Source organism: Ahaetulla prasina, chromosome 2 (genome assembly GCF_028640845.1).
Source record: "Ahaetulla prasina isolate Xishuangbanna chromosome 2, ASM2864084v1, whole genome shotgun sequence".
In the NCBI taxonomy this organism is placed as follows: domain Eukaryota; kingdom Metazoa; phylum Chordata; class Lepidosauria; order Squamata; family Colubridae; genus Ahaetulla; species Ahaetulla prasina.
The window spans coordinates 99,667,329-99,682,906 of record NC_080540.1 but is presented as its reverse complement, the minus strand read 5'-3'; the positions used below and the strand labels follow the sequence as shown (position 1 = coordinate 99,682,906).

The 15,578-nt window shown below is 37.2% G+C and overlaps 1 protein-coding gene across 1 annotated transcript; it reads left to right on the top strand.

The window, feature by feature from the left end:
• Positions 1–389: 389 nt before the first annotated feature.
• On the top strand, positions 390–15,260 carry GNPDA1 (glucosamine-6-phosphate deaminase 1). The gene is made up of 7 exons (XM_058168854.1): positions 390–467; positions 3,249–3,378; positions 4,962–5,063; positions 6,491–6,673; positions 7,773–7,957; positions 9,682–9,856; positions 14,782–15,260. The coding sequence occupies exons 2-7, from the start codon at positions 3,255–3,257 to the stop codon at positions 14,874–14,876; spliced, it is 864 nt and encodes a 287-aa protein (XP_058024837.1). The 5' UTR covers positions 390–467; positions 3,249–3,254; the 3' UTR covers positions 14,877–15,260.
• Positions 15,261–15,578: the final 318 nt, after the last annotated feature.

Genomic DNA, 15,578 nt, shown 5'->3' with positions numbered 1-15,578 from the left:
TTCTGAGAAGGGGCAAATTGATGAGCCCGGAAAGGAGCAAGGTTGTTGAAGGTGGAACCCCGAACACCTGGAGAATCTTCAGATCCTTCAGCAAGAAACAGACTAGCAGAAGCGCGGCAACACGCTCTAAGCCAGGGGTCTCCAACCTTGTCAACTTTAAGCCTGGAGGACTTCAACTCCCAGAATTCCCCAGCCAGCAAAGCTAGCTGGGGAATTCTGGGAGTTGAAGTCCTCCAGGCTTAAAGTTGACAAGGTTGGAGATCCCTGCTCTAAACCGAAATGAAGGGGCGACGACGAGAGATGCAAAGGCTCCACTCGCGCGGGTCGGGGGAGGAGGAGGAGGAGCGCAGGAAGTCGCCGGGGGCGGAGAGAGTCGAGGAGCGCTGAGAGCTCAGCGTTTTTTTCATGTGACGGGATGAGGTCATGAGAAGGCGGGCCCAGTGGGAGCGAGTGGCCGCCGAGGAGAGGTGAGTGGCAAGGCAGGCTGCTGGGATCAGGATCCCCCCCCCCCGGGAGTTGCTTTCTAAGCACCTCGTATTCGCAGGCCGGAAAAGCGGCGTCTCTGCATAGGCGGAGGAGGACTTGCTTTAAACCCCGGGGGTGGCTGTGCCTCTTGCCCCCCCTCCCCCGGCCCCTTTCTCAGAGCTTGAGAAACTTCCTTCCTCCTTTGCTGGGCTTCTAGCTTCCCCCTCTTCATGAAGCTCGTGACTTCTTTCCCCAATGATCCCTTCGGTCTTCTTCCCTTTAACAACTTCTGTGCAACAGCATTATTAGAAGGAATCTAGGAGCAGTTTTTCAGACTTACCTACTTTACCAAAAGGTCTAAAAGCTTTCCTGACCCACAACTTAATGTCAACCGCTTTAATCTAGATTGCAGAAAATATGACTTCTGTAACAGAATCATCAGTGCTTGGAATATTTTACCTGACTCTGTGGTCTCTTCCCATAATCCTAAAAGCTTTAACCAAAAACTTTCTACTATTGATCTCACCCCGTTCCTAAGAGGACCGTAAGGGGCGTGCATAAGCGCACAAACGTGCCTAGTGCCTACCGTTCCTGTCCTATTGTTTTTCTTTTCTTCTTCCTATATATATATATATATATATATGCTTATACCTCCTAATATTTACTCATATATAGGTTTATATACTATATAATCTTTTTGTATGATACTTACATATATTGTTGTGACAAAATAAATAAATAAAATAAATAAATAAAATTTGCTTCAGGGCTACCAGATTCCCTCTTGATGTTCAGGCCAACTCGGAAGATCTCAACAGTGTTAAATTTGTACTCTATGACTATCATTAAGTGTTGTACCTTGATGAAGGTATCTTTTCTTTTATGTACACTGAGAGGATATGCACCAAGACAAATTTCTTGTGTGTCCAATCACACTTGGCCAATAAAAAATTCTATTCTATTCTATTCTATTCTATTCTATTCTATTCTATTCTATTCTATTCTATTCTATTCTATTCTAAACGAATAGAATAGAAACAAACAATTGGTTTGTTTAGCTTTCAGTTGATAAAATGCTGGTAATCGGTGACCTACAGAATGGAATAGAACAGAATGCAATAGGAATAGGAATAAAAATTTTATTGTCACTTTGAATGTATACTGATCGGCATACAATACAATGAAATTTTGCATACAGCTCTCAAAGGGTCACCACCTCCAATATACACTACATAACCATGACAAAATAAATAAGTAAATACAAAATTATGCATATAACACATATATTATATGACACAGAGAAACAATAGTGTAGTTCGGATGTATAAATAATTGCTGTCTCTTCTCTCTCTTTCACCATAGCTCAATTTAAAATCCTACCTCAGTTTACCTGTCCATGCTTCTGATCACAAAAACGTATTAATATGTACGGTTTCAGACTAAAGTGCCACTAGACCCCTTCTGGTATTTGGATACCATAACACAGTTTTCCTCTTACAATGTCAGCAACTTTTACAGTCAGCTTAATCAGACTCATTGCATAAAAGACTTTGTGCTTTTCTAACCCATTCATTTATGAATGGAAGTGTGGTATTTAACCAATGTTGATGGTAGCTGCATTTGCAGCAAAAGTCACAGAGGTATGTATCATATTGCTAAAAAACCATGGATTTTTATGGCTTCAGTGTTCAAGGAGCACTGTCCATTCTGTGTAATGTATGAAGTGTGAATCTTAATTACAGGGAAGAGGAAACAAGTTGTAGAATATTAAAATTGCACATGATAACAAAAAGACCAGAATACTTCCTCATCAGCAATCAATACCCAGATGAGCAGATATTAACACCAAGATTAACATAAGACCAAAAATCAAGAAGCAAACATACACAAAGCAAGGAAGTGCCAAAGAAGATCACAGGAAACAACCCAACTAAAGAACCACCAAGACCAGTCCCACTTACACTGAAAGGGCAAACTATTAGAACACGGGTGTCAAACTCGATCGCATCATGTGATGTCATGTGACATATCGTGACACTTTTTGCCTTTGCGGAGCATAGTGGGTGTAGCCTGCGCGTGATGCATCCGGTCTGTGGGCCGCCAGTTTGACACCCCTGCATTAGAATATAAAATGAGAGCAAACTCCACTTGCTAGTAGCACTGATAAAGTCTGTAGTAAAATAACTACGCTCAGGGAGTTCACAAATAACATTGTGCTGCTGTTTAACTTTTTCAAAACAATGAACACATCTGTTAAGTATTTGAGGGAGAAAGAAGCTCTTAGATAGAAAAATATTTGAAGACAGTATAGGTAGTCCTCAACTTACAACAGTTTGTTTAGTGATTGTTCCAAGTTAAGACGGCACTGAAAAAAGGGACTTACAGTCATTTGTCACACACACAGCACCCCCATGGTCACATGCTCAAAATTCAGACGCTTGGCAACTAACTTGTATTTATGATAGATGCGGTGCCCTGGGGTCATCTGACCATCTTTTGCAAACCTGGCAAACAAGGTCAATGGGGAAGCCAGATTCACTTAAACATGTTACTAACCTTACAATTGCAGTGATTCACTTAACAACTGTGGCACAAAAAGTCATAAAATGGGGCAAAACTCACTTAACAAATGTTTCACTTATCAACAGAAATTTTCTCAATCGTGGTCGTAAATAGAGGACTACCTGTAATGTTTATATCTACATAAGTAGCCAATCCTGCCTTCACATGTTGTTTAGCCTACAAGTGAAATGTATAATCCGAGCATTCTTCCAAAATTGCAGGTTACAATGAAGCTTATAATTCTAGAAAATTACAATGAGGCCAGTGAATGGGCTGCAAAGTACATTAGGAACAGAATAATCCAGTTTAATCCAGGACCAAATAAATATTTCACTCTTGGACTTCCCACTGGTAAGTTACAAACTTCAGTTCATAGGAGGTGAGCTATGGAGTCATAATTTACTCTGGTCTAATTCAGATAAAAGACTGGCTCAGTGGTATTATGATCAAGCTGCCGTTCTTTACACAGGATGTTTGTCACAAATGTGACTAATATTTTGGAAGGCAATTTGTTTTCTCAAATTTAGAAGAAAAAACTTTATATGGAAATAATCTATCAAGAGCTTGCTATTTTGTTTGAACACATGGACATTTAATCGGGATACAAATTGAGCAGATTTTTATACACTTTACTCCTAGACTACACATATCTGTCATGAACATTCTCACAATTAGATGATGGTAGCAAGTCTGGCTAGATACTTTACTAATGGGCTGAGCAGACTTTACATATTTTTTGACACTAAAGTTTAATAGTAAAATAGTAAAAAAATAAAATACCCTCTCTATTAATAGTCCATACAATTTTCATCGTAAAAACAATGCTTGCATTGCTATAGTGGTAGATGGAATTAGATGCCTTTTAATTTAATTTTTAACCCACTATTCCCAGCAAAGCTCCACTGTTAATCATTCCTGTGACATGTTCGCTTTTTCCTCCAGAATATTTAATAATTTACCTCAGACCATATTCTGTGTTGCTGATTGGTAATGGAGTTGGAATGAAATGTATCCTGTTTCAAAATGCATGTGCCTATCTTTTCCAACAAAGACATCATATTGTGAGGCCATGTCTTAAGTTTTCCTTTTCCTTTCCTTTTTTTTTTTTACGTGTCTGATTTTCAGAGATTGACTGGCCAAGCTCTGTAGTTTTCTTGACAAAATTTTTCAAAAGTGGTTTGTCATTCCCTTCTTCCTAGGGCTTAGAAAAAGTGACCGGCCCAAGGTCACCCAACTGGCTTTGTGCTAAAGCAGGACTAGAACTCACAGTTTCTCAGTTTCTAACCTGATGCTTTAACTACTGCACCGAACATCTTCCACAAAATCTAATAATTGAATCTTGGACATTAACTGGTTTTCATTTCATTGGTTGCTGTTAGTGGGAACGAGGGTCTCTGTGTTGATGTTTACTGTCAGATGATTAAGATTTATTGTAATTAAGAAACAGGCCCTCTGGCCCTCTATTTCTGGATCATTACGTCCTTTGCCACTACCTGTTATTTTAATCTATTCTCTTGTGTTGTAGTATTGAATCCTATCTGTGTTTGAGTATCCTACTATGTTTGGCCATTTATCGTTTGCATAATAAAGAACTCATTAGGTAGTAACGCTGATCCAAAATTCCTGTCTACTACATCATTCCATAGAAGATATAAAAAGAAATATATTCATTTCATGAATAATATGATGAATACATGCATTCATCATCAATCTTTGAAGAATGTTTCACCATTAGCAACAGAGAAAGGGTCACTGCCAGTGAACGCTGTTGCAGTTTTGAAGCTCTTGATGAAGCTGTCGCTGAGCTGAAGAGCATATTTGAGCCATTGTTTCTGTAGTCACATAAACCATTGCAGTTGTCAGTTAAATAAATGCCTTTTGTGTAGCACAATCTTTGTTTTCATGGATGGTGTATTGCTTTCTTTTCTCTCCAGGAAGTACTCCGTTAGGATGTTACAAAAAACTGATTGAATATTGTAAGAATGGAGATCTCTCTTTCAAATATGTAAAAACCTTCAATATGGATGAATATGTAGGTGAGTCACGTTCACATTCAAAGCTGTAGGGAGGTGTAATTTATATGTCTTGTCAATAATTTTTTTTTATTACATAAAGATAAAGATGAACTTGTTTCTACATTGTAGTTTGGTGAGTCAAAACTTGAGTTGTGAACCGTAAACTCATATATCATCTTTTAGCAGTAACCCATCTAAGCAGAAGTAAACCATTCTCTTAGCAAGTATACAGATGATAGTACTAATCTGTCTTAAAGGACTGTTGTATAAAGTGTGTGATTATTTATAGAAAGTAATTATAAGATATAGTTATTGAAAGTGTAAGGCTTCTGAATATTTCTCTTTAAAGGTATCATCTGTGAAAAACAATGGGCAGGCAAATGAGCATCCCATTGTAGTAGGACGAAACAAAGTACTTTGAATAGTTAACTCAGGCTAGGTAACCTAAGATCCGTCAAAACATCTTGAAGATGAGAAAGTCCTGAGCTGACTCTTTTTGACGCTAACCTTTCCAGATTCATGTGTAAGAAGAAGGCTAGGATGGTTCTTCTTTCTTTGATTCTGATAAAAATTGTTGAGGGACAGGCTGAGAAACAGACTTGCTCTTCTCCCCAGATCGTTTCTGTGGAAATTTCTGAGGAGCAATAGCTCCAGAGACCAGAGGTGGGTTTCAGCAGGTTCTGACCAGTTCTGGAGAACCGGTAGTGGAAATTTTGAGTAGTTCGGGGAACTGGTAGTAAAAATTCTGACTGGCCCCGCCCCCGTCTATTCTCTGCCTCCCAAGTCCCAGCTGATCGGGAGGAAATGGGGATTTTGCAGTAACCTTCCCCTGGATTGGGGAGGGAATGGAGATTTTACAGTATCCTTCCCCTGCCCTGCCCACCAAGCCATGCCACACCCACCAAGCCACACCCACAGAACCGGTAGTAAAATATTTTGAAACCCACCACTAGTAGAGACTGATTATTTCTCAGGGTTGGTATAGGGAAAACTTGTAGGAAGGATTACTGTGTATCCCACCTTGATCATGGTGGAAAATAGATGGCATCATTATTAAAATAATAATTTTTATTATTATAATAAAAATTTATATTTTTAGGTCTATAAGAATTTTCACAGCTCAGGTTTTGAGTCACCAAGCTACAACATAGAAATAAGTTTGTTAGTCTATTCTAAGGCACAGCATTTCTTCATCTAGTTCTGGGTGCACAGTTCCAGCTAGCAGCTGCTCTGTAAGAGCTCAGGAAGCTATCTTTCCCAGCTTGCTACCAAATCACTTTTAACTGGAATTGCCAGTGGCTAAACTTAAAACCTTCTGCATATAGAACAGGTAGTTTTCCTACTACGTTATAGCTGTTGTAGGCCGTCCTTTCAATATTTCCGGATGGAAAGATGAGACATAAATAAATGAACTAAAAGCAATCACATGCTAACACTCTATTCTGAAGGTCTTCCAAGGGAGCATCCAGAGAGTTACCATTCCTTCATGTGGAATAATTTCTTCAAGCACATTGACATCTCCCCTGAAAACACTCATATTCTGGATGGGAATGCAGCCGACTTACAGGCAGAATGTGATGCCTTTGAAGACAAAATAAAAGCAGCTGGAGGAATAGAACTCTTTGTTGGGGGTGAGTATTTAAAGGCATTGGAAGCAGGAGGGAAGTTATAGAGGGGGGATTCAGCACAGCTTTCAGATTACTTCAAAACACCCACTCTTCAAAGGAGATATTTTTGATGAGCACTGCAAATCAGACTAAAATATCAAGTGATATACAGTACATCAAAGTGAAATAAAACAAGACTTTGTGAACATGCTTGTGGTCCATGTTTCAAGCTAAGTTAATCTCTGTAATGTTTCTCAAAATTACACTCAAAAGAGAAAAACAAGGGTAACAATGATAGAAAGAACAGGAATTTTTAAAAAAATTGAACAAATAAACTGGATCTTGTTCCAAGGATGATGCAGGTACAAACAGATAAGGCCCTAATACCGATACCATTTGTGGGAGGGTTTGTTTCGGAAATAGTCGTAGTGATTGAGGTATTATACTGGCATCAGGGAGATCTATCTGAAAATTCATCTTTGATCATGGAGGTTCACTGGCTGACTCTCACCCCAACCTGCTTCGCAGAGCTTTGAGGAAAAATAAGAGGAAGGAGGGTGGGTGAGTACTTTCTTTACTGCCTTGAGCTCCAGAATAAAAGGCAAGATGTAAAATTAACTAAATGAGATGTTATGTGGCATCAGGGAAGATGAACATTTTTTATTGGCCATGAGATTAAATTTTAATGAAACAGCAAATCGAAATATTGCAAAGTCCTTTTGTGAGTCATTTTGAGGGTGGGTTGAATATCTGGAAAGGTTCTGTGATTGTGAGCTCAACCCTGAATTTGGGCATCCATTTGTCTGGAAAAAAAACATTTATTGATAAATTATAAGCTTAGCTGCAGATTGCTAGAGCAGCCAGAGTTACACTGATCTGCATCATTATTTCTAGTGCTCCTTCAAGAAAAGTTGCTAATTCCTATAAGAGAATGTTCTCATTTCAGATGTTTGGCAGTACGTAAATGTTTTGACAATTACTGTCTGTATTATAGCCTAAAGAAACATTCACAACCATCTGTTTAAATGATGCACTTATTCTTCTGAATTACTTAATTTAAATCATATTTAGTGTTTTAACAGCTATCAATCAATTATAATAATTTCAATGATTTCCCCTACAGGTATTGGTCCAGATGGTCATATTGCCTTCAATGAACCAGGGTCAAGCTTGGTATCCAGAACTAGAGTGAAGACATTAGCTATGGACACAATATTGGCTAATGCTAGATTCTTTGAAGGTGACCTTTCCAAAGTGCCCACAATGGCTCTCACAGTTGGAGTGGGTACAGTCATGGATGCCAAAGAGGTTAGAAGCATAATAGCTACTTCCAGAAAAGAGACAGAGGGGGATATGGAACAAGCAGATTGTCTGAAAAGAAGAATTCTAGGTTACTCAGTATTTTAGGATACTGGACCTGGAAGAGAACGTGTTAGCCATGAAGTCCAATTCCTTTTCAGAACAGGAATCAAAATTAAACTGTCCCTTATAATTTACTATGCAGTCCTACCTGAGGAGATCCAGCAAAGTTGTCCTCATTTTAGTAATCAGCTGGAATATGAAATTGCTCCTATTACTGGGAAGTTTTTCTTACATTTTCAATCACAACCTATCTTCCTAAAACCGGCATCCTGAATTCTTCTCTTTTTTGCATTCCTGGAAAATGGAGAATCTTTTATCTTCTGTGTTATATCCTCCCAAGTATTTGAAGAATGCTATTATATGTCCCCTTTGGCCATCTTCTCAAGGTCTGCATTTCCATTTCTTTTTTATCTTTCTATATAGGACTTTCTAAACTTCTGATAATCCTAACTGCTCTTTTAAATCTGTTGCAGTTTGTTGGAATGTGGGTTGGTACTTAATATGGAGGTGTATATATTTCAAAACAAATCCAATTCCTTTCCTATTTAGGTATAGATCATGTAGTGTATTAAGGTACTAACTGGTGTCTACACATGCATGTTAACATTGAGCATGATGGACAATTTAGAGAGGGAAGTTCCTTTGGGCCCCTTTCTCTGATATTTGTAATGCAGGATACAAACTGACCATATGCCTAGTGATGACTATAAATGAACTGCTTTTCTGATATTTCGAAACTTATTCCTTATTTGTTTTATTGGAAATTTTGTTTTCTGTTGCATAATAAGTTAAGTCTATGGAAGATAACAAACTTACCAATCATATAGTACTTGACTAGAACGCAAAGCCTCTGAATGAAATTTTACTGTTTTACAAAATTCCAAATAAAAAGTTAAGTATATAAAATATTAATTTGTTATAGTATTATGAAGCTATTGTATGTAGTCAGTTAATACACTGACACCATTTTTGGAATCTTGGAAATAAAGCAGGAATTTTGCAGACCTCTTAAAGGCTCCTGAAATTGTTGCTTATGGCTCAGTGGATTATCACTGTTGATAGGTAAGGGTAAGAGAATTGATACTCATCCTGATTTTTTTCTACATGCTGTCCATTTTTACTGAACTGATCAGCTATAACTAGCTTGGTAAGCCTGCTAGGCAAATAAATTCACCAGCTTCTAGTTCACCAATGTTTATTAGTCCATCTGTTCTTGCATAGTAACACAAAACTCTTGGAGAAATGTCTTTCTGCTTAAAGGAACAGAATCTGTACAATTCATACATTAGCTCCTACTAAAACTACAGATTATAAACTGATATAACTAAAAGCAAGCTGTCCTTTTACAAGCTTGCTATAAAACATGGAACTCTCTTTCGTTTTTTGTCTTATTTTCCCCCCCAGATTTTTTGTAAAGTAGAATTCTACATAGCTCTAATGGTCCCTTGTCCCTTTTATTCTCTTGAAAAAGTTCTCAAGATGTTGGTAAAACATCATTGGATGTTTTAACTTAGTTCTTGCAGATATTTGTGTCCTAGACCATCTAGTTCTCCTTTTTCCCAACTTGAAATACATGCATACCAGTAGTTGAGGATAGCAAGGACCATTTAGTATTTATGATGCTTGTCATCAAAACCCTAATTGTGTTTCCTGTATGTCTTGTCATTCAGGTTATGATTCTGATCACAGGAGCCCATAAAGCATTTGCATTATACAAAGCAATTGAAGAAGGGGTAAACCACATGTGGACTGTTTCTGCGTTTCAGCAACATCCACGAACCATCTTTATATGCGATGATGATGCTACTCTGGAGCTTAAAGTAAAAACTGTGAAGTATTTTCAAGGTAGGTGGACATGACCTTGTAGATGACCCTCACTCTGTCAAGGACCTTGGAGTACTCATATCAAATGATCTAAGTGCCAAAGCCCACTGTAACAACATCGCCGAAAAGGTATTAAAAGTTGTAAACCTGATCTTGCATAGCTTCTTCTCTAGTAAGATTACACTACTAACCAGAGCATACAAAACATTTGCTAGACCAATTCTCAAATACAGCTCATCTGTCTGGAACCCACACTGCATATCGGACATTAATACAATTGACCACGTCCAGAAATATTTCACAAGAAGAGTCCTCCACTCCTCTGCTCGCAAGAAAATACCTTATACCACCAGACTTGAAATTCTGGGTTTAGAAAATTTAGAACTACGCCACCTTTGTTATGACCTGAGCATAGCTCATAAAATCATCTGCTACAATGTCCTTCCTGTCAATGACTACTTCAGCTTCAACCACAACAATATAGAGCACACAATAGATTCAAACTTAAAGTGAACCAATCTCGATTGCAGAATATGACTTCATCAAAAGAGTTGTTAATGCCTGAATGCACTACCAGACTCTGTGGTCTCTTCCCAAAATCCCCAAAGCTTTAACCAAAGACTGTCTACTGTTGACCTCACTGAATTCCAGCGTGCCTACCGTCCCTGTCCTAACGTTCCCTTTAGTTGTATTCATTTTATGTATTCAATTCATGCTTATATATATTATTTAATATGTATTTGACTAAATAAATAAATAAATAAATAAATAGATTGTTGTACAAATCTGAGAAATAGTCTATAAATGTCTAGAATATAAACAGACATTAATGCAGCAGTAATGTTGACAATTCACCTCTACAAATCATGTTGCAAAAATCCTCTATGATGCTGGTACCTCTTTTGGCCGCAGTTGAAATGTTGTATCAGGAGCTGCAAATATAATTTGGGACTGTCGTGCTTTAACTACAAGGAGTACCTTGGGAGATTTTAACTTGTAACACAAACTTGTCCTATTGGTTTCTCCACTATTTCTTAGCATTTTCTTATTGAAGAGCTTCCCGCAAGTCTGTAAGTGCTTTTGACTTATTTAGATTAACATTTTCAATATTGCCCTTCCATCGACTTCCGGTTTGGCCCCACCTTTCTCGCTGGGTGCCTAACTTAAGGCACTCCGCACTGGATATCGTAAAAGCCGGTGAAAACAGCGAAAAACAGCTGTTCCCGGCTTCGATTTCTCTCTCTGGTTGAAAGAGAGGGGATAGAACTTCAGGGGGGAGTGGTAGATTCCCCTAGGGGCTTTGTTTTTCTTATGCAATGTCCCGAAGGGTTTGAATCCCATTGAAATCCTGCTATCTCCGGTCTTCAGTGCGCGCCTGCAAAAGCAGGAAAAGAGGAAGGTGTCAACCTCTGCTCAAATGGTTTCTTTTTGTGGATTTCTATATGCAGACGGAAGAAGCACGAGTGAACAATTATTGGACTGCAAGTATTTTTGATTTCCTGACTTCCACCTTTTAAAAAGAGAAACTTTTTTTTTCCTTGCCTCAACTGATGGTTTAAAATGGCATTTGAGGAAGTGAAAGTAAAGAGCAAGCTGCATAATTAAGAAGCTGGGAAACACTATTTGTGGATTGTAACGAATTGAGCTCTCCTATACTTAAAGGAAAAAAGGCGTTTATTTGCTGAGAATGTGAAAGTGAATGGAGATTTTATCTTATTGTGTTGGACTGTGGATTGTTGGATTATATTAGTTTGTTTAAGTATTTCATAAGGGGATTCTCCGTAAGAACTTCGCCATGAAGGTTCTTTCAGAAGAATGGATTCGTGACTTTATACAGGATTATACAGAAAGAATGTATTTAATTATTCAAAAATACGAATTGATACAAAATGGGGATGTTTTTGATGAGAACTTGGAGGAAATTAACCAGTGTAATCAGTACTTGGATGGAATGGAGGTACAAACAAAAATGGATAAAAATGAAGATATGATCGTGAATAAACAAGATGATCTAAGTTTAGATGAAATGCCTGAATCTGTGTTACAAGAGGCTGTCTCCCGAATTGGAAAAATTTACAGGGTTAATGCTTTCCAAGAGTTTTCTTTCCGGACTGATGGAATATATGGCAGTAACTTGTAGATTGTTGGACATAAGGAACTATCAGGAAATATTGTGATTGACTTTTTAAAAGGAGTAATGAAGGAAAAACAGAGACTAATGCATCAAATAAAATGGCAAGAGATAAAAGTATTATCCTTGAAAGAATCTTTTTTTGAAATATTAACAGATAAAAACATTAGCGTCCCTGAAAGACTTTATGTGAGAAAGATCTGGAAGAAATGGGTTGATTACATGTTTCACATCTATCATAAAAGACTAAATATTTGGATTTATATTGGATTTTGAATATAAAGTTGAGATACTGCAATTTTTTGTATTCAAATTATATAATGTGTTCTACTGAATTGCAAATAGAATATTCTTGAAAGATCTTATGTAAGAAAGATTTGGGGGGGAAATTATATGTTTATAGAAGCTATAAGGGAGATATTCTCTGAATTGGATTGGACTTTTACGCATTAGCTGGCTTTAAATACTTTAGGATTAATTTGTTCTATTGATTTATATATTTTATTATTGTTAATTGTTAATTATTATTTTTTTGGAGAATTTTGGTTTTGTAAGGAGGAAGTCAGAGTTAGAGAGGGAAAATTGGTATAATAGTTTTGGGAATTTTTTTTTAGCATATGTTTGTTTTATTTTTAACTATACCTTGTGTTTCTTCCGGGAAGTCAGGGGGGAGGGGGGAGGGGGGTTTGTGAAGGGAGGAGGGATGGGGGTTGGGGGAAAGGGGGGGGATTTTTTTGTAAAACTTTTTGAATAAAAAAAAATATTGCCCTTCCATCTTATTCTTTTGGGAAATCAGATTCTTTATTTTCTCAACCTGTTCATTTTTGCCATTTTAAGTGAAATGTTTGTATCTTTTACCCATCAAGCATGTCTTCTCTTTAAATTTCCTTGAGCCAGAATCCAGTTGAAGGGAAGCTTTAAATAGATAAAGGGGTATGTAAAAATAGCACCAAGGACCTAAGTCATTAAAAGCATAAAAAAGGAACAAAGGGCTATTTGTGCCACCTCTCTAGTATTGTGGTGTATAATAAGTAGATGTTGGTAAAAGTTCCACTGAACCACCACAATCATCATCTTGGTGTTCACCAGCGATGAACAATTAAATATCTGCAGGAAGTTACAAACAGGTATGATGGTACCGGCTTTCTGAAACTATTGCTGGCTTCACATACCATGTTAAGGCACTGCTTTTCTTAGCCAGCACATTAACAGTCATCTTTATGTTAATGAAGGAGCTTGCAGGTGGCCGTTTATAAAATAGTCTCCTCAATCATTATCAGCCTCGGAACTGAAATTTTAAACACTGTCTTCAACCTCCACTTCACCACTTTCTCCAATTAGCAATTATATTACACTTTGGAGTGTTAGACAAAGGGTGTGAGGCATGACATGGAGATTCTCCCAGCTAAATGACTCTGTATATTTTGATTGTTAGATGTGTATCTTGCCTTTTTTCCCTGCAAGAGTTTAAAGAATCTGTCCTAGTGGTTTCCCTTTGGCTATTCCTCAAATAGGAATCTCCTCACAAGGTAGTCCAGGCTGGGAGATACCAGGAGGCCTAAAAGTAATCCAGAGTGTTTCCATGACTGAGGGAATTGTTGAACTTGAGCCTATCCAGTCCTAGTCGCATATCTTATCCATTCCTCCACATTAGTGCTTTATCTTAGAATGTAAGGATTGTGTTTTCCTGTTCTAGACACAACATTCTAAAATATTAAGAGGAAAAGAATTAAAAACAGGATGTTGGAGTGATGCCAGTCTGCACCCAGAAAGAAAACAGTCATCCTTTCATGTCAAACAGAATCAACATTGGGACACATAAAGCAAAGGCAGATGAAGAAAAGCTATTTTTTAAAAAATAAAAGTCAGAACATTGGAGAAATGGAGAAATTGCTGGCCTGCATTCTCTCTCCAGGGTGCTACTTTTTAAGAAACCAAGTTTTACTAATTTTTACTAATTTAGTTTGAAAATGAAAGTGTGTGAAAGTAAGCAATAAACGAAGTTAAAAAAAGTGCATATTTACAGATACATACCCATATCCTCTGAAATTGAGGCTATATCTTAAAAATAGATACAGACAAAAAGCTTAATTATTTTTTTTCTTTCTGTGCTTCAGTCCAGTATTTCTTGTATCTTTGTACAAGCTCCATGACTGTATGTACTTCATGTTGTATGCATATCAAATATATCAACATATTTTTTCTAATCTCTTGACATTTTCTCATGAGGAATTTTTGATGCTTGATAAATCTTGAAGCCCATGGACTCTGCAATAGATAAAGTGCTGCTTTGTGGTCTTCTGAATTGGTTTTATATTTATAAGGTTAATATTGTAACTTTTAAGGTGATTTTATATTGGGAGAGGGAGTTGTTTAACAAAATTTTATTTTTCTGTATCTCGTTAGATTGTCTTATGTCTGATATTTCTAATTACACGTCTCTGTTTTCTATAACTGGTGCTTGCTGTAGCAATACTTTCATTATTTCATTTTTATATACCAGAAATACAGCCAGCTGTGAGAATCCCTTCTCCCAGCACACACACTTTCATATATACACAAAGTTAAAGGAAGGATACCAGGTTAGACATCTTCTTGGAAGACGAGTGGTGGTAGTAGGTACTATCAATTTGCTATTGATACCAAATACATTAGGCAAGGCAGTATAGGGACCCAGAGGGTTTGGGGAGAAAAGTTTGAAGTCTTCAGCTCATTACCCCACAGATTAAAATATACTTGGTACAAGTGTAAGTTATTACTTAATAAAATATGACATTTTCATAAGAATTGAACTATTTTTGTTTCCTTTAACCAGGGTTGATGCTTGTTCACAACAAACTAGTGGAACCGCTCTATAGCATGAAAGAAGTTGGAGCAGAAAGTCAATCTGAAAAAGCCTACAGTGACTAGCGCCTTTGAGCAACTGGCTATATAGATTATTCTGCTACCATTATAAGAAGTTGGTGGAGACAAGTCTTTCAAGATACAAAATACATTATTGGACTCAATTATTGAAAAGCATCTTTTTTTCTACCAGGTGCAAGAGTAGGATGCAACTGCATCAAGCAATTTCAAGTAACTCAGGACTAATTACACATCAGTTTCCTACTGTTTTAAGAACATAGACCAAATGAGGTAACAGCAACCTCATTTTCTTTTTTTAAAAAAAATGGTTTTAAGAGTTTCTGGGATAGGGATGTTAACATTAGAATCGTAATCGTGTGTAGAAAAAAATCTGCAGGACATGAATTTTTCATTACTTTTTGCATATTAAACATAAATGTTTATGAATAATTTGGGGTATATTTATTTTGTTAAGAATTGGAAACAAGTTGGATTTCATGAAAACGTAGCTAACTGGGCGGGGAGGAGAGACAAATGAAAAGCACTCTTTCAGACAATCTACTGGACCTCAACTCTTAATGCAGAAATATCAGACTTTTCTAAAGTGGATACAATTATGTGGGCAAGCATCCACTCTTGGTTCTTGTTCTTCATTATTCCTCAAGTCAACTTTTCCCAATCTGATTGACTTTTGCTAGGAAGTCTGTGAATTGTAATTCAATCTGGAAGGTATTAAAGTGGGAAGCTTCTGAGAGTGCAAGAAAACGT